Genomic DNA, 21257 nt, shown 5'->3' on the forward strand with positions numbered 1-21257 from the left:
TCACACATCATCATCCACACTGCACACACCTCACACATCATCATCCACACACCGCACACATCATCATCCACACACCGCACACACCTCACACATTATCATCCACACCGCACACACCTCACACATTATCATCCACACTGCACACACCACACACATCATCATCCACACACCGCACACATCATCATCCACACTGCACACACCTCACACATCATCATCCACACACCGCACACATCATCATCCACACACCGCACACACCTCACACATTATCATCCACACCGCACACACCTCACACATCATCATCCACACTGCAAACATCTCATCATCCACACTGCACACACCTCACACATCATCATCCACACTGCACACTCCTCACACATCATCATCCACACTGCACACACCTCACCATCCACACTGCACACACCTCACACATCATCATCCACACTGCACACACCTCACACATCATCATCCACACACCGCACACACCTCACACATCATCATCCACACTGCACACATCATCATCCACACTGCACACATCATCATCATCATCCACACTGCACACACCTCACACATCATCATCCACACTGCACACACCTCACACATCATCATCCACACTGCACACACCTCACACATCATCATCCACACTGCACACACCTCACACATCATCATCCACACTGCACACACCTCACACATCATCATCCACACACTGCACACATCATCATCCACACCGCACACACCTCACACATCATCATCCACACACTGCACACATCATCATCCACACTGCACACACATCATCATCCACACTGAACATACATCATCATCCACACACCAAACACATCATCATCCACACACCACACACATCATCATCCACACACCAAACACATCATCATCCACACTGAACATACATCATAATTCACACACCAAACACATCATCATCCACACACCACACACATCATCATCCACACACCACACACATCATCATCCACACACCACATACATCATCATCCACACACCACACACATCATCATCCACACACCAAACACATCATCCGCATTGCACATACATCATCATAATCCACACACCAAACACATCATCAACCACAATTCACACACATCATCATCCACATTGCACATACATCATCATCCACACACCAAACACATCATCATCATCCACACACCAAACACATCATCATCATCCACATTGCACATACATCATCATCCACACACCACACACATCATCATCCACACACCACACACATCATCATCCACACTACACACATCATCATCCACACACCACACACATCATCATCCACACACCACACACATCATCATCCACACTACACACATCATCATATACATGGAATGGTACACAATGGTCTCTGTCCCCTCATTGTGTTCATTCTTTCATTACTTTGTCATTTGCAAAAGACTCGTCCGCATTATGTACATGAGGCAAAGTGCGCTCGTTGTGATAAGAACTGGACTAGATCAAAACAACAGATTTACCTTCCAGATCAAAACAACACATTTTGCTCCCAGTTCAAAACGACACATCTTGCTTCCACATTAAAGCGACACATTTTGCTCCCATTCAAAACAACACATTCCGCTCCCTTTAAAAACAACAACTCATTCTGCTGCTGTATCAAAACGACACATTATGCTCCCTGATCATAACAACACATTTTGCTCCCATATCAAAACCAAGCATTTTGCTCCCAGATGAAAATGGCACATTTTGCTCCCAGATCAACATGACACATTTTTTTTTTCCAGATCAAAACAACACATTTTGCTCCTAGATCAAAATGACCCATTATACTCCCAGATCAAAACAGCACACTTTGCCCCCATATCAAAACCAAGCATTTTGCTCCCAGATGAAAAGGACATTTTGCTTCCAAACCAAGCATTTTGTTCCCAGATCAAAATGACACATTTTGCTCCCTGACCAAAACGACACATTTTGCTTTTGCTTTTTCCTCCCAGATCAAAATGACACGTTTTGCTCCCAGATCAAAACAACACATTTGCTCATTCTGCTGCCAGATCAAAATGACACATTTTGCTCCCAGAACCAAACAACATGTAGTGCACACAAAACACACCTGCAGCAGCTGCTCCAACACGGGCACGGCGTCGAGGGGTCGCTTGAGGTCGTTGACCAGGAGCAGGGCCAGGTTGAACATAGCACTGCGGAACTTAGGATCCAGCTGTCAGACAACAGGAATCGTGTCACATCCGTCAGTGACAGATCAGAGCGACATAAATCATGTGGCATCCGTCAGTGACAGATCAGAATGACATAAATCATGTCACATCTGTCAGTGACAGATCAGAATGATATACATCATGTGGCATCCATCACTGACAGATCAGAATGACATACATCATGTAAACATCCGTCAGTGACAGATCGCAATGACATAAATCGTGTTAAATCAGTCAGTAACAGGTCAGAATGACATAAATTAAGTCACATCTGTCAGTATCAGATCAGAATGGCATAAATTAAGTCACATCTGTCAGCAACATCTCAGAATAACATAAATTGTGTCACATCCGTCAGTGACAGATCAGAATGATATAAATTGTGTCACATCCGTCAGTGAAAGATCAGAATGATATAAATTGTGTCACATCTGTCAGTGACAGATCAGAATGACATAAATCGTGTCACATCTGTCAGCGACAGATCAAAATGACATATTCAAGACATCAACTGAAATAACATTAATTTTATTTATCTATCCTGTAGCCCAGTCAATGACACAGGGCCATACAGGAGCACAAAAACTGTAAACATTGATCCAGAAGAACATGAAAAACCACAAACAAACAACAGTAACATAGGGGTGGTAATTATCTCCTCTTTCCACCATTCCCTGAAATGACAGTTAGTGTATGAAAAATAACAAAGCTTTTAAAATCTACACACACACACGTATATTCGTAATTCAACAAGGAAAAAAATCCAAATCTAAAAATACGCCTTTAAAATATAAGAAAAAAATCTACAAAAAACAACAAAAACAACAATATGCAATCAAACAACATTTAACATCAGCAACAACAACAACAAAAACCACAAAAAAGACATACATTCAACACACATAAACTGAACATACCCCCCCCCCCCCCACTCTCTCAAGCTCTTCTTCCCCGCTCCAAACCCTCCCTCCCTCCCGCCCCCTGACTTCGATAGACTTGCAGAAGTTGACATCCCCCACTCTCTCCCCCCCCCCCCCCTCCAACAACCCCTCCCTCCCCCCCACACCCCCTCTGACCCCTGAACCCGTGTGTGTCTCGACTTCGATAGACTTGCAGAAGTTGACATCCCCCACTCTCTCCCACCCCTCCAACAACCCCCCCCCACCACACCCCCACCCACCCCGCTCTCTCTGACCCCTGACCCCGTGTGTGTCTGACCTCGATGGACTTGCGGAAGTTGACCTCGGCCAGGTCAAACTGCTTCTCGTCCATGGCCAGCATGGCGGTGTTGAAGTAGATCTTAGGGTCCTTGGGATCACCCTGCTGCAGCTTCTTCAGTCTGTCTCACACACACACACACACACATGCGTGCGCATGCGCACACACACGCACATACACCACACACACACACACACACCACACACACACACACACGCACACCACACACACAAACAGGAATATGTAAAATTTTGGAAACAGAAACAAAACAGTTGACCTAAATCAGAATTTTACAAGAACAGTGTGAGAAATCATAAAATTGAACCATATTTTCAAAAAAATACAGCAAATATACAGCACAGAAAAGTACTGACTATGTTACGTATCAGCGGCTATGACTTACAAATTGAACAGGCAAGGTATAAAAATTCACCGAAAGAGCAAAGACTGTGTGACAGATGTAACAGTTTAGAAGACGAGATACACCTTTTAGACGATTGACGGAATTTTGCTGGAAGACAACACTTTTGTTTCCAAGGGTTCTTTTTCAGCCCGTGAAGTGAGTGCAGCACACGGGACCTCGGTTTATCGTCTCATCTGAATGACTACACGCTCAGTCTGATTTTCCTGTCAAACTTGTTAGAAAGCGCTAGGTCAGGGAATCGAACCCAAAACCCACATGAACACAGTGTTGGCAGATAAGCGTCGTTACCATTCTGCCACCTTCCTCCGCAAACCTCCCACGAAAAACAAAAAATGTCCAAAAAATTCCAAATTCCGGGGCACTAAAATAAGATCACACAAATCATCACCACCTACCTTCTGGAGGCCTCAGCTCTCTCGTTGGGATTGCCGCTCTCCTGCATCAGGATGGCAGAGTTGTACAGGGATTGCTGCACACACACACACACACACTTACATTATGTGGAGTGATGGCCTAGAGGTAACGCGTCCGCCTAGGATTCGAGAGAGAATCTGAGTGCACTGGTTCGAATCACGGCTCAGCCGCCGATATTTTCTCCCCCTCCACTAGACCTTGAGTGGTGGTCTGGACGCTAGTCATTCGGATGAGATGATAAGGTCCTGTGTGCAGCATGCATTTAGTGCATGTAAAAGAACCCACGACAACAAAAGGGTTGTTCCTGGCCAAAATCTGTAGAAAAATCCACTTCGACAGGAAAAACAAATAAAACTACACGCAGGAAAAAATACAAAAAAAATGGGTGGCGCTGTAGTGTAGTGACGCGCTCTCCCTGGGGAGAGCAGCCCGAATTTCACATAGAGAAATCTGATGTGATAAAAAGAAATACAAATACAAATACAAATAACAACAGTGTCTTTTTTGTCCGCTTTAATTAAAAACCAGAAACTTGTTGTTCCTCACTTCCACTGCAGTCATAGTTAAATCAGTCTGAACCATCACACTTACAAAAAAATGGCATCATCACACTCCACAGAAAGAAATTCAGTATAAAGCATTACATAAAATAAAGAAAAAAAAATACACAAAGAAAGAGGGTTATTAACATCAATATTCTTATCTAAACGTTCACCTACACCCCTACGCACATACAAACATGCACAAACACACACATACACATGCACTCTTTCTCACAAACATGTTACAAGTACACACACATTTGCATAATTATAACATACTGTAATTTTTGGCCTATAATGTGACACAGCGCATATGGCGCACACCTTGTATTCAAAGAAAAAAGGTAATTTTGAACTTGTACAAGGCGCACAAATCTGATGAGTTGCATCTGCCATAATGTAAAAGTCCTCCATTCTGTCTCTGCGAACAACGGACGTTTTCTGAGTGGTGACGTCATCATCTTCGGAAAACTGGTTCAGAATCCAATTTGCTTTCATCTGCTTGTTGACTGGAATCTGTTACTGTGTTCATCTGCTCTGTTATCTGTTGCTTTCTTTTCTTTTTTTAATTTTTTTTTTTCACACATTAAAAAGTTGTTTTTTTGGTTGTTTTTTTTTTTTTTTTTTTACAATTTTACAGCCTTCAGTCAAATGTACACTACTGCAAAGCTCCAGTTCATTAATTTATTCAATCAGAATCCAATCTGCCAGCCCTGCTTTTTGGTCCCATCCGCAATTTTGTTTTGTGTTCTGCTTTTGAAAAAAAATAAATTCACTTCAGATTTCTTTATTTTTCCACCATGAATTTATCCCCAGTTCTGACAATGCTCTTTTCTCATGGCCTAAGGGCAAACTGCAATCACGTTCAGTTGAAATTTTGTGTAGTATGCAATTTGATTCGATGGTGTACAAGAACCATGTCAAATCGAACTGTGGTAAGACCAATGTGTTGCTGTTCAGCACGATCGTGAACATTTATTGCGATCAACGATTTGTCATTATGGAGTTTGTTGTGTCAGGTGGCCCCACGTGGTGGTCAGAATTCAGCTTTCTGATACAGATTGGGTGCATACAGCCGATAAGATGCAGGGGTCAGATTTTTGTAAAAAACATAGTGCCTTACAGGCCGAAAATTATAGTAATTAATCTAAAACATCACACCTCATCCTAAGCAGATGTGTGACCACTAGACTAGTAGCAGTAGTAGTAGTTGTAGGGGCTAAAGGAAATTTTCTATCTAAAATTACGTTTAAATAACATACTTACCGTGACCCAACTGGTGCAGACTCCGGCAGGGGTCTGACATTCCTGCCTGTGCAAACTACTATCCGCCTATGCGGAGAAAATAAAACTACGGCCGATAACCTCCCGGAAGTAGGTAACCTCCCCTTTGTCCCGCTGGCTAGCGCCCTCTTTTTCTTTTTCTTTTTTTTTTTTTTTACCTCTTGGTCCTTTTACACCCCTTCTTGGTACACAGTTTCTTTGGTGGCTTGCTTTGCATGCCTGCTCTAATTTCATTTCAAAAGTTTTATCACCAATGAAGGTAAGTCCTACGTATCAAAATCTTGAAAACACTGTTGCATTTGGGGATCACATATCGAGCCGATTTTTAAACTTGTTTTGTGCAGTTTTGATGCTAGACAGTGCTTGATAACTCGATTAGCAAGACTGAAATTGTGTTAGTTCGTGTTACAGTGTCGCAAGTAAAGTTTCGCTTCACTGACCCACCACTCAACTCCGCACTTACTCTGTGGTGGATGTTAGTGTTACAATGTTTTAAGTAAAGTTTTGCTTCACTGAGCCACCAATCCCCACTAAAACCATGTGGCAAATGTTAATGGTACAATGTTTTAAGTAAAGTTTCGCTTCACCGAGCCACCACTCAACTCCGCACTTACCCTGTGGCAAATGTTAATGTTACAATGTCGCAAGTAAAGTTTCACTTCACCGACCCACCACTCAACTCCGCACTTACCATGTGGCAAATGTTAATGTTACAATCTTTTAAGTAAAGTTTCGCTTCACAAGGCCAGCGCTCTACACTTCACTTAACGTTGTGGCGGATGTTAGTGTTACAATGTTTTCAGTAAAGTTTCGCTTCACAAGGCCAGCACTCTACACTTCACTTAACGTTGTGGCGGATGTTAGTGTTACAATGTTTTAAGTAAAGTTTAGCTTCACAAGGCCAGCACTCCACACTTCACTTAATGTTGTGGCGGATGTTAGTGTTACAATGTTTTAAGTAAAGTTTCGCTTCACACGGCCACCACTCCACACTTCACTTAACGTTGTGGTGGATGTTAGTGTTACAATGTTTTAAGTAAAGTTTCGCTTCACTGAGCCACCAATCCCCACTAAAACCGTGTGGCAATTGTTAATGTCACAATGTTTTAAGTAAAACTTCACTGAGCCACCAATCCCCACTAAAACCGTGTGGCAAATGTTAATGTCACAATGTTTTAAGTAAAGTTTCGCTTCACCGACCCACCACTCAACTCCACACTTACCCTGTGGCAAATGTTAATGTTACAATGTTTTAAGTAAAGTTTCGCTTCACAAGGCCACCACTCCACACTTCACTTAACGTTGTGACGGATGTTAGTATTACAATGTTTTAAGTAAAGTTTCGCTTCACAAGGCCAGCACTCTACACCACTTCACTTAACGTTGTGGCGGATGTTAGCATTACAATGTCTTAACTCATTCTGTCCCACAGCTCCTTGCCTGCTACAACTCCCCTGGACCAGTACTTCATGACACCACAGCAGTAAAGAGTAGGGTGGTTTACTAAAACAGTGAAAATCAATGAAGAACTGTTGATTTTATCAGTTAAACAAAAGCTTTGTTTTCATACTTCCGAAATCCATAATTGGACCGGTTTAGAACGCCTACTGTACCAAGCAAGAATAAATGAAATTAGAATAGTGTGTTGGCACGAGAAAATTCAGACCTGCTCCACAGGGGAAGTAATCATGGTACGAGTTAACTCGTACTTGGAGGAGAATGCGTTAACTCTCTCCATACGAACGGCGAAAGAGACGATGTTAACAGCGTTTCACCCCAATTACCAACATCAAAATATTGCAAGCGGAAGGCTCTTATACTGAAGAGGTAAATGTTGACAAAGAATACCACAATTCTGACGATGGAAGCTAAAGGTTGGGTCATTCAGACACCCACTGGACATCCGAGGGGTCTGTGTAGAGGAGAAGAGAGGACTGGCCGTACTGAGTGAGTTAAGTAAAGTTTCAGACCTGCTCCACAGGGGAAGTAATCATGGTACGAGTTAACTCGTACTTGGAGGAGAATGAGTTCAGTAAAGTTTCACTTCACAAGGTCACCACTCCACAGCGCACTCACCGTGTGGTCAGGGTTGATCCTCAACGCCTCGTCAAAACACCGCTTGGCTTCAACATTGTGCTTCTGCTCCAGGTGAACCACGCCCAACTGAAAAAAATTCAAACCTATGTACAACACTTTTTTTTTTCTTCTTCTAAAAACAGAAGCTTCAGTTTCAGTTTTTTCAAAGAGGCACCACCGCACTCTGATATATCCATATATGCTGCACTACATCTGCGAGGCAGATGCCTGACTAGCTGCAAAACCAAATGTGCTTGTCAGGCTTTGAGTGGTGGGGGGTGGGGAGGTGCGGGTGTGTGCTGATTATCTGGTTGCGGTTTTCCGCAATTTATCTTTATTCTTATCTTATCTGTCTATTATAATCAATGTGCAGTATAGTAGGCTATGTTTATAATTATATTCAAATAATGTTTCTTAATTCTTTCTGTTTTTACATTAAGAATACTAGTTATTACCTGCAGTGTGTGGATGTATGTATGAAACGGTGTATGTGATATTTTTTTAGCATTTGTATCTTCGTTATATTTGTAAAAGCTGTTGTTGACTTTTACAGTTATGGTCCCCATGTTGTTTACTTGTCTATGTTGTGATAATGCACCTGACCAAATTTCTCCAGTTGAAGATAATAAAATTATTCTTATCTTATCTTATATAGTTTTACGTTCCTATCATGGTGCATTTCTACCACAGAATTTTGCTAGAGGACAAAATTTCTGCTGCAATGGGTTTTTTTTTTCAGTGTGCGTGCTGTTCATGGATACCCAGTTTGTCGTCTCCACTGAACGAACAGACATTCAGTTTGATTTTATAGTCAAACTTGGGAGAAAAAGCGAGAGCAGGAATCAAACCCAAGCCATCACGGACGCTATATTGGCAGATAAGCGTCTCAAATATCTACCACCTTCCTCCCTAGAGAAGGAAGAAAAAAAAAAAAGATCATTACTCAGCACAAAAAAAAAGTGAACAAGATAAACTCAGAACACTTTAATGACTGTAGGGGTGACATGTTCTGCTGAATGGCTCCAATACCTTGTCACTGTCATGACCTGGTATTTTAAGCTCTTCTGGCAGAAAGTCACATGCTGACTGTGTGTGTGGGAGGAGTGGGGTGTTGGGGGGGGAGGGGAGCGAGAGAGAGAGAGAGAGAGAGAGAGAGAGAGAGAGAGAGAGAGAAAGAGTGTGTCTGTGTGTGTGTTGAGGTCCAACTGAATGACACAGGAAACAAATGATGAGTGCCCAAGGCAGCTGTTTAAATAAAACATTTAGAGTTTGGTCTCTGACACAGAATAGGTGCTGTATAGATATCCATAGTGATCAATCAGTCAAACTGAAGGTGATACTCACATTAAAATGCAAATCAGCATTCCTGGGCTCTATCTTTATGGCTTCCTCATAGGTTGTCTGAGCATCAGGAATCCTGCAAAGAGCTGGCATTGCTGAAGTTCAGTGACTCACACACACACACACACACACACACATACATGCACATATGTTTCTACATATGGTCTGTCCTGATATAAAGAATAAACAAAAAACAGACACACATACTGTGTTTTTATTTTTTTTAAAACTCTCTGATTTTTCTTCTTTAAAAAAAAAAAAAGAAGTTTTTTTGTGGTGTTTTTTTTTTCCAAATTATTTTATTTTATTTTTATTTATTTATTTGGTTTTTTTTCTCAAGGCCTGACTAAGCATGTTGGATTACGCTGCTGGTCAGGCATCTGCTTGGCAGATGTGGCGTAGCGTATATGGATTTGTCCGAACGCAGTGACGCCTCCTTGAGCTACTGATACTGATACTGATACTCTTCTTTTTTTTCCTCAATGCTGCTAACCATCTTGGCAAAATAACCACAACCAAACCAACAACCAAAAAAGAACCTCCAAGAGGAGAACACCATTTCATGTAAGGATATCATAATCAAAGTGTTAATCACAAAGCCTGAATCCCAATCTCTTTTCAAAGACAGAAGAAACAAGGTGAGGAACGACTCAAAAGAACATTCAGTCCAAGAGGAGAATAACTGCTCGTACGATTATATGTCATTATCAAAGAGAAAAAACATTAGAAACCTGAATCAAAATCCCTTCACACACACACACACACACAGACACACACACACACACACACACACACACTCACACACACACACACACAGAGGCAGCAGAAACCAGGTGATGAGGAACGCCCACCTGTCCAGCTTGACGAAGATGTCCCCCAGGTTGATGTAGGCATCAATGAAGTCTGTCCTCATGGCAATGGCCTGCTGCAGCAGCTGTAACGCCGCAACCACCACCATCACCATCATCATCACCACCACCACCACCATCACCACCACCATCATCACCAGCACTACCACCATCATCATCACCACCACCACCATCACCAGCACCACCACCATCACCACCACCACCATCATCATCATCACCACCACCACCATCACCACCACCACCACCACCACCACCATCATCATCACCACCACCACCATCACCAGCACTACCACCATCACCACCACCATCATCATCATCACCACCACCATCATCACCACCACCACCACCACCACCACCATCACCAGCACTACCACCATCATCATCATCACCACCACCATCATCATACCACCACCACCACCATCACCACCACCACAACCATCGCCACCACCACCACCATCACCACCACAACCATCACCACCACCACCATCACCATCACCAGCAGTAACAACACCACCATCACCACCACCATCGCCACCACCACCATCACCATCACCAGCAGTAACAACACCACCATCACCACCACCATCATCATCATCACCACCACCACCACCACCATCACCACAACCACCTTACTCACTTACTGTAGCATTCAAAAACTTTTATACAGTCATGGTCCTAAAACTTTCTAACACCACCACCTCCATCACCACCACCACCATCACCACTAACTTACTGTTGCATTCTATACTTTATACAGTCAATGTCACCAATGGTCATTATGATAACACTTCACATACGGAAGAATTTAAACAAAGCAGAACAGTATCTTATACTACTTCTTGTTGTTGTTGTCGTTGTTGTTGTCTACTGTGGTTATGGATTGTATGAATGGCTGACATCTAAGCATTTATGTACATAAATATATATGGTTTATCTATATATACATGTTGAATTACTGTGATTTTCTCATATTGTTTTTTCTGTTTTGCACCACATATTAATTTCTCTTGTTGAAATAATAAAGTATTCTGTATTCTGTACTTATGTCAGTGGGAGATTGATCTTGAAAATTTTTTTTTTTTAAACAAAAAAACAAACAAACCAACTACTTTTTCCCTATTCACAAATGCGTTTGTTATAAAGAGCCATCCATACCTGACTGATTACAAGTACACTTTATGACAGAACATTAAAGCTAGAATGGAGTATTCTCACCCAGCTGTTACCAGGATTTATCTGGTTTTATAATCAAAACTCCTTCTTACATGGTTTGTTCACATGCCACATTGGCACTGTTTGCTTCTGTGTTGATTTCAAGCAAATCAGCTGACTGTAAACAATCACGGAGAAACGCCTACATCTCCAAACAGCCTAAGAAGCACCCCAGAAGGTTTGTGAGTGGATTATCTTCTTCTTCTTCTCATTCGCCCCTTCAAAGAGTCAGTCCAGCCCGCCTGATGAATGACACCATCCATTCAAAGTCCTGTCTGGAACCATGGAGCTTGGTGTGCAGTAGGGTCGGTGTCAGCCACAGTATTGTCTCTGAGCTCCTTCGGGAGGGAACAGGTCTGAAGAGCGGCGATTATGAACTATGACACCAGTGATTCTGAGGATTCTGCCAAACACAATGCTGGTACCAGCCACTCACTGTTTCTGTTCCGTCTGAAGGCACACCTGACTGTGAAGCTGGGCAAGGAAAGGAAACTCTAGCAGCACTCACGGAGTGGAAAGGGTTAAGTGTAAAACAAAACTGAACAGGAAGGGAACACTGCAGAGGACGTTCCCAACATAATGTGTTCACCAATTAAATTAAGCAACAAATGAAACCAACCCCAGAACACACACACACACACACACACACAAAACAATGAGAAAGGAACACACCAAAACCCAAGCTCCTCAGAGACTTTACGTACCGCTCTGGCCTCGTCCAGTCTGCTGGGGTCTTTGGACACCAGGTTGGCCAGGTTCAGGTAGGCGTTCAGGTGATTGGGGGCAACACGTGCCGTGTAGCTCTTACCTGGGGGAGGGGGGGGCAACACAACACAACATAGGAAGCTCACATCACCTCGATCACTGACAGTTTCAGTTTCAGTTTCTCAGGGAGGCGTCACTGCGTTCGGACAAATCCATCTACACTACACCACATCCGCTAGGCAGATGTCTGACAGCAGCATAACCCGAACTGCTTGTCAGGCCTGGAGTGCATGCTTATATATTTGTGTACCTATACCAATGCTGATTTTTTTTTTTTACACAATTTTGCCAGAGGGCAATACTCTCGTTGCCATGGGTTCTTTTTCAGTGCACCAAGTGCGTGCTGCACACGGGACCTCTGTTTATCATCTCATCCAAAAGACTTGGTGCTCAGCTTGATTTTCCAGTCAAACTCGGGAGAAAGGGTGAGAGCAGGATTCAAACCCACACCCTCACGGACTCTGTACTGGCAGCTGAGAGTCTTAACCATTCTGCCACCTTCCTCCTTGTCACTGTCATTACACGCACAACAGTCTTCTGCAACTGAGTTTCAGTTTCAGTAGCTCAAGAAGGCGTCACTGCGTTTGGACAAATCCATATACGCTACACCACATCTGCCAAGCAGATGCCTGACCAGCAGCGTAACCCAACGCGCTTAGTCAGGCCTTGAGAAAAAAAGAAAAAGAAGTAAATAAATAATAGATAAATACATAAAAAAAGAACTACTACTACTACTAATGATATGTATAAGATGCAAAAACTTGATGAAGTCAACTATAAGCGTACAAAAAAACCAAAACAACAAAAAACAAAAACAAAAAAAATATCTGCAATTGAGCTCCAGTGAGGATAGTATAATTATGATCTCAATAATTATAGAAACCTATGACAATGTAATGCGCCCAAGATAATACTTTTCAATGGAAGAGAACACAATTTAATGCGATTCATGGTGGTTGTTTTTTTTGTTCCAGTTTCGAGGTGTCAAACCATGTGGATTGGTCCATGTACGCTAAACCACATCTGCTGTTAAAAAAAAAAAATAAAAAAAATAAAAAAAGAGAAGCAAGGTATTCATGACTCATTTGTGATTCACACTTTATCCAATTAAGGAATAATGAGGGGAAAAAAAGAAAAAAAAGAGAGAAAAATGTGTCCTGTATTAAATACTATTAAACTTGGAAAAAAAAAGTGGTGTGGTAGGGGTTGGGGGCGAGGTACAGGAGCAGGACTGAACTACATATGTTAAGCTCAGAGGCAAGAAGACTTACCTCAGGACCAAACCGCATCTGACCTCTCATCCAAAATTAATATTTGAACTGATATTTCTTTTTTTAGCATGATAAATGGATTACTGCATTCCAGGTGATAAAACCACTTAAATCATGTTATTTTGACATATCTCATTTATTCCAGAAATCTATTCAAGTCTGCAGTACAGGAGACACTGCCATCGCCTCAGGCACACTGCAATACATTGCTGTTTTTTTTTTTTTTTTTTTTTTTCCAGATATGTGCAGACTGGTGTATGCTATTGCTGTTGTTTCAATTATTTTATGTTCATTATAGTTAATTCAGTAGACAGGCGCAATAGCCGAGTGGTTAAAGCGTTGGACTGTCAATCTGAGGGTCCCGGGTTCGAATCACGGTGACGGCGTCTGGTGGGTGAAGGGTGGAGATTTTTCAGATCTCCCAGGTCAACATATGTGCAGACCTGCTAGTGCCTGAACCCCCTTCGTGTGTATATGCAAGCAGAAGATCAAATACGCACGTTAAAGATTCTGTAATCCATGTCAGCGTTCGGTGGGTTATGGAAACAAGAACATACCCAACATGCACATCCCCGAAAACGGAGTATGGCTGCCTACATGGCGGGGTAAAAACGGTCATACACGTAAAAGCCCACTCGTGTGCATACGAGTGAACGTGGGGGTTGTGGCCCACGAGCGCAGAAGAAGAAGAAGAGTTAATTCAGTATCCACTTTAAAATATTCATAAAAAGTAAACATGTCAATGGTGTAGTGTCATTCTGTGTGTTCTATCCAGAACTGTACTTCTTTTAACTGCAAACAAGAAAAACAATGTCACGCAGTCTTCAAACCTGAACAAACGTTCAGGCAACTAAGTGGGAAGAGCCAAAAAAAAACATTTTCTGGATCCAGAGCCTAAACGAAATAAACCATTCAAGATCCGGAAATACAGCTTAATCCATAAGACTTACAACCTATCATTGGTATGACTGTTAAGATTTTTTTTTTCACTATGTTTAACTGAACTTTGGCATTGGCAGACAAAGTACTTCCTGAGAAAATGCATTTGTTAGTTTCAGTTTCAGTTTCAGTAGCTCAAGGAGGTGTCACTGCGTTTGGACAAATCCATATACGCTACACCACATCTGCCAAGCAGATGCCTGACCAGCAGTGTAACCCAACGCGCTTAGTCAGGCCTTGAGGAAAAAAGAAAAGGAAATAAATAATAGATAAATACATAAAAAAAGAACTACTACTACTAATAATAATATGTATAAGGTGCAAAAACTTGATGAAGTCAACTATAAGTGTTAAAAAAAAATAATAATAAAAAAAATGTTAGAGTTTACTAACACACACACACACGTACACACACACATAAAACCAAACACAAGGTTATTTCATAGACTCACTTTGTTTAAACAAGTGAGTAAAAAAAACGGCAGAGGGCTGATCTTCCCTTAAACCCAACATGCTGACCATGCCTTGAGATACAAACGGATGTGGAAGTTGCAGGCCACAAACAAACAAGCAAACAAACAAATAAGATAAAACACAATAATCCTTCTTCTTCTTCTTCTGCATTCACTCGTATGCACACGAGTGGGCTTTTACGTGTATGACCGTTTTTACCCCGCCATGTAGGAGGCCATACTCCGTTTTCGGGGATGTGCATGCTGGGTATGTTCTTGTTTCCACAACCCACCGAACGCTGACATGGATTACAGGATCTTTAACGTGTGTATTTAACCTGCTTGCATATACACACGAAGGGGGTTCAGGCACTAGCAGGTCTGCACATATGTTGACCTGGGAGATCGTAAAAATCTCCACCTTTTACCCACCAGGTGCCGTCACCGTAATTCGAACCCGGGACTCTCAGATCGAAAGTCCAACGCTTTACCCATTTGGCTATGGCGCCCGTCACACAATAATCCAATGACTGACCTTTGATGACTGGGGGGAAGAGGTCGATGGCGCGATGATAGGCCTTTTCAGCCGGGGCCGACTGGTTGAGGTTGACGTAGGTTCTCCCCACGTTGATGTGGGCACCAATGTCATCTGGCTGGATACTGCACACACGTTTCAGGGTCAGTTTCAGTTTCTCTTGGAGGCATTACTGCGTTCGGGCAAATCCATATACGCAAAACCACATTTGCTACAAAGATGCCTGGTCTGCAACATAAAACCAATGCTCTTAGTCACGGCCTCGCATATATATATATATCTGTGTACCTATCTGAGTGGATTTCTTCTACAGTGTTTTTTTCCAAGAGGACAACACTTATGTTGCCGTTGATTCTTTTTTTGATGTGCCAAGTGAATGCTGCACGCCAGACCTCAGTTTGTCATCTCATTTGAATGACCAAACGCTCACTTTGATTTTTTTTTTAGTCAAGCATAGGAGAGAGGATGAGACCGGGATTCAAACACACACTTTAATGGACATTGCATTATTGGCAGATAAGCATCTTAACCATTCCGCCACCGTCCTCCACGCACACAAAATGTAAGTCAATGTGTGTCATGCACAAAAAACGTATGAGTAAAACTGGGAGATGCAGCCAAAAAATAAATTAAAAAAAAAGAAAAGAAAAAGAAAAGAAACACAGCACATGACAGCCTGCACAAAACTGTCACAGGAGTGGAGTGATGGCCTAGAGGTAACGCGTCCACCTAGGAAGCGAGAGAATCTGAGCGTGCTGGTTCGAATCATGGCTAAGCTGCCGATATTTTCTCCCCCTCGACTAGACCTTGAGTGGTGGTCTGGATGCTAGTCATTCGGATGAGACGATAAACCGAGGTCCCGTGTGAAGCATGCACTTAGCGCATGTAAAAGAACCCACGGCAACAAAAGGGTTGCTCTTGGCAAAACTCTGTAGAAAAATCCACTGCGATACGAAAAACAAATAAAACTGCACGCACGAAGAAAAAAAAGGGTGGCGCTGTAGTGTAGCGACACGCTCTCCCTGGGGAGAGCAGCCCAAATTTCACACAGAGAAATATGTTTTGACGAAAAGAGAAATACAATACAATATATGGATCTGCCTGCATGCTTTGACTCCTCCCTGAAACTGAAGCTGATTGTGTGAACACTGTTCTGTCCAGGCTGTTGGGACAGAGCTGTATACAGATGAGGTGATAAAAAGAAATACTTTCTTCTTCTTCTTCTGCGTTCGTGGGCTTCAACTCCCACGTTCACTCATATATACGCGAGTGGGCTTTTTACGTGTATGACCGTTTTTACCCTGCCATGTAGGCAGCCATACTCCGCCACATCAGCAAACGTACATTTTATCGACAGGGTACAAAAACACTTGGGCCTACCGGCAACACGGTGTAACTGCTACGATTAAGCTGGTTGGTCTACTCATTAGTTTCTTCTTCTTCTTCTTCTTCTTCTGCGTTCACTCGTATGCACACGAGTGGGCTTTTACGCGCATGACTGTTTTTACCCCGCCATGTAGGCAGCCATACTCCGTTTTCGGGGGGGTGCATGCTGGGTATGTTCTTGTTTCCATAACCCACCGAACGCTGACATAGATTACAGGTTCTTTAACATGCGCATTTGATCTTCTGCTTGCATATACACACGAAGGGGGTTCAGGCACTAGCAGGTCTGCACATATGTTGACCTGGGAGATCGTAAAAATCTCCACCCTTTACCCACCAGGCGCCGTCACCGTGACTCGAACCCGGGACCCTCAGATCGAAAGTCCAACGCTTTAACCATTTGGCTATGGCGCCCGTCAAAAAGAAATACAAATACAAACCTATCCAACCCAAGCCACACCTCATCAAACACTTTTCCTTGTTTTATGGACAATTAACCCATTCAGCCCTGGGGAGTACACAGCCTCGGCAGGCTTCCACACCATACTGATGAGGAAAAAAAACCTGCAGAAAGTATACCCCGTCTTCCCACCAAATTACGTGTGGACACATCCAGAAAATACTGTACAAGTTAGTTCCCTTTCTTTGCAGTGTATACATCCGTAGGACTGCGAAACCGCGTTTGTCATGAGACGAATTTTGACACCAGAGCAATGCTCAGTCACAGGATTCAATGAATTAAACTTGAATATTGTATCTTGTAAAAAAAAAAAAAAAAAAAAAAAAAAAAAAAAAAAAAAAAAAATCACTGAAACCCCGTCCTCCTCCTCCTCCTCCCATCCCGCCCTTACCTCCCCTTCCATCCCCAGAGATGCCAACCCCTGTCAAGTGTTTGTAGGAACAATCAGGAAATTTGGTAGGAACATTTTGAATTTGGTAAGAAGAACTCTTGGACTCCAAGCCGCATCAGCAAACGTACATTTCATCGACAGGGTACACAAACACTTGGGCCTACCGGCAACACGGTGTAACTGCTACGATTAAGCTGGTTGGTCTACTCAGTGCTGTTTCAATGTAAACATGCGCGCGATTTAGTTGAGCATCACCACACGAGACCAAGGTTGGTAGTGACTGCCCTGGCCTTGTGATCAATAGACGTTAAGTGTCTGGGTAATGTCACGACAGGAAAGCAAGTGAGCATGCTATGTACTGGAAAATGAACTTGTCAGAACAATTTTGACCTTGGTGTTAACGTTGGAACAAACTGCCAACAAGCATAACTAACAATGTACAGGGAAATCATAGCAACTGGCATCTCTGTATATTATATCTTGTAAAAATAAAATCACTGCCCCCACCTCCACTCCCTTTGATTTGATTTGTCTAAGCGCTTTGATTTGTTTGCACAAGATTCAGCGCTATATAAATACCATTATTATTATCATTATCCCCCCACCCACCAAATAACCTCCACCCTCCCCTCCCCTCCCCTCCGCTCCCCTGCCCCCCCTCTGACCTGGCGGCTTTCTCAAAGTAGTCGAGGGCCTCCTGGTACTTTTGGACCTTTTCCAGTGCATGACCCACGTTGTTCCACAGCTTGGCGTTGTCCTGGTTCACAGTCAGCGCAGCGCGGAATATGCTGTACTCTGATGTCCTGCAGGCAGTCACACACACATAAACACACTGACACATATGTGCACACACGCATAGACACACCACACACACAGACACACTCTACACACACACATACAAACACACACAGAGACACGCACATACACACACAGACAAACACTTGCACACACACACACACACTGCCACCATTGAACTCTTCTCTTTGTTGGCGTTCACCAACAGGTGTGACGTGACCTGGGTTCAAATCCCTGTCACGGTGCCTGGTGGGTTTAAGGGTGGAGATTTTTTCCCTGATCCCCCAGGGTCAGCGGATGTGCAGTCCTCCCGAGTGCCTGAACCCTATTTGTAAGTATCCCCACACCCATGCAGAAGTCGGAATATCTTCTTCTTCTTCTGCGTTCACTCGTATGCACACAAGTGGGCTTTTGTGTGTATGACCGTTTTTACCCTGCCATGTTGGCAGCCATACTCCGTTTTCGGGGGTGTGCATGCGGGGTATGTTCTTGTTTCCATAACCCACCGAACACTGACATGGATTACTGGATCTTTAACGTGCATATTTGATCTTCTGCTTGCATATACACATGAAGGGGGTTCAGGCACTAGCAGGTCTGCACATATGTTGACCTGGGAGATCGTAAAAATCTCCACCCTTTACCCACCAGGCGCCGTCACCGTGATTTGAACCCGGGACCCTCAGATTGACAGTCCAACACTTTAACCACTCGGCTATTGCGCCCGTCAAGTCTGAAGATCAAATTAACGTGCATGCTAGAGAACCTGCAATACATGTCAGCATTTGGTATGTTACGGAAACGCAAACATACCCAGTATGCATATCTCTGCACATGGAGAATGGCTGCCTACATGGCATGCACGCAAAAAACACATAAATGGAAAGAATGTGGTAGTTGCAGCTCATGAGCACTGAACAAGAAGAAAAAGAAGAAGAAGAAGAAGATCATAAAACAAAAAGCATTTTCAATCATTTTCAGACCAAACAAAACAAGAGAGGCAAGGCCTTCAAGACTCACTTATGATACACTTGAAAAAAAAAAAAAATCTAATTGTTAAAATGTGTTCTGCATTTGTTATTATAAAGCTTCGCGTTAAAAAAAAGAAGAAGAAAAAAAGTCCTAACCAGATTTGAATTAAGTCCCCTAGCATTAATTACATAGTAATTTCCTTTCTTACTATCTGCACCAAAACGTTTGCAAAATAAATAAAACTTCCATGCTTAGCAAAAGAAGTTCCTGTTTGAACAAAAAATGATATTAATGACTGCTGTTGTTGTTGGGTCAGAATATCAGATCAAAGTGCCAAGTTTAGAGAATACAAAAAATAAAAATATAATAGTAAATGCAGTTTGCATATAATTAGGCTTCATTTTTTTGTGCCCATCCCAGAGGTGCAATATTGTTTTAAACAAGATGACTGGAAAGAACTGAATTTTTCCTATTTTTATGCCTAATTTGGTGTCAACTGACAAAGTATTTGCAGAGAAAACGTCAATGTTAAAGTTTACCACGGACACACAGACACACACAGAGACAACCGAACACTGGGTTAAAACATAGACTCACTTTGTTTACACAAGTCAGTCAAAAACCAACAAGAAAACTTTACTGTTATTTCTTTCACCGCCACTTGTAAAAAAACACTCCCTAGCCCCAAATATTTTTGACTCGATGCTCTCAGTCACACAGTTTGGTTCATGTCATAACAACACAATGGACTCGTTCACTTCAAACACGGTCATGGGGTGAAGGTTAGTCATTGTTCTACTGCGTGGGAAACTGGCTGCAGCTGTCAAGCATTATCATCAATAATAATAATAATAATCATACATAGTTTTTCTATGGCGCGATATCCAGCACCAATGCTGCTCAAAGCGCCTTACATCATAGTTGACTATAAACATGCCTTAAAAAACACAACAACCGCTATCTAACAATGGGAAACATCCAGTGTGTTCATACAAATGCAAAAACGCACTAAAGATTATAAAAGCGATGAAATAAATAAGGCTTAGATTAAAACAAAATCCATTTTATAGAACACACACACACACCCACACCCACGCACGCACACACACACGCACACAAGTATATAACTATCCCTCCCTTACAGACACGCACACACTGACATTAAATATCAACTGCACTAAAAACAAAATTGCATAAGAATTAAAATATTTCTTATTTTCTAACACAGAATTCTGTTCGGACACACTAACATGCCTACACACTTACACACGCATACCACAGCATTGTAACCTCACAAACACATGCATGCACGCACGCACGCACGCACACGCACACACACCCACAACACACATGCCCATTAAAAATAACTAGATAGAAAAAATGACATCACATCTAAGACCGAAACTACCTAAAATACACAATGCATTAATACAGGACTGTAAAAATACTAGCACAAGGATACTTGCCAACAAGCATACCTTGGCTTAACCATTCCACCCAGAACAAAAATGCTTACGGAAAAGCTAAGTTTTCAGATCTGAATTAAAGGAATGTAAATCAGAGGAATTTCTAAGAGATGAAGGTAGAGAGTTCCACACTTGGGGAACCTGAGCTCTGAAAGACCTATTTCCAGCGCATTTCAGATTGGTCCTTGGAACTTCAAGCAGCTTTTCAGAAATGGATCTTAATGTTCTGTGCGGTTCACAT

The 21257-nt window shown here is 42.5% G+C and overlaps 1 protein-coding gene across 1 annotated transcript in view; it reads right to left on the reverse strand.

The window, feature by feature from the left end:
* Window positions 1–21257, reverse strand: part of LOC143283411 (protein O-mannosyl-transferase TMTC3-like) — a 50532-nt gene that overhangs the window by 8997 nt on the left and 20278 nt on the right. The window contains exons 11-19 of the mRNA XM_076589632.1: window positions 18449–18586; window positions 15547–15671; window positions 12289–12392; window positions 10355–10437; window positions 9507–9579; window positions 8163–8249; window positions 4242–4315; window positions 3423–3543; window positions 2102–2206 (exon numbers count right to left, since the gene is read on the reverse strand). Of these exons, the coding sequence (XP_076445747.1) occupies window positions 2102–2206; window positions 3423–3543; window positions 4242–4315; window positions 8163–8249; window positions 9507–9579; window positions 10355–10437; window positions 12289–12392; window positions 15547–15671; window positions 18449–18586 (910 nt within the window). The remainder of the gene's footprint in view (window positions 1–2101; window positions 2207–3422; window positions 3544–4241; window positions 4316–8162; window positions 8250–9506; window positions 9580–10354; window positions 10438–12288; window positions 12393–15546; window positions 15672–18448; window positions 18587–21257) is intronic.

This window comes from Babylonia areolata, chromosome 6 (assembly GCF_041734735.1).
Source record: "Babylonia areolata isolate BAREFJ2019XMU chromosome 6, ASM4173473v1, whole genome shotgun sequence".
Lineage (NCBI taxonomy): Eukaryota > Metazoa > Mollusca > Gastropoda > Neogastropoda > Buccinidae > Babylonia > Babylonia areolata.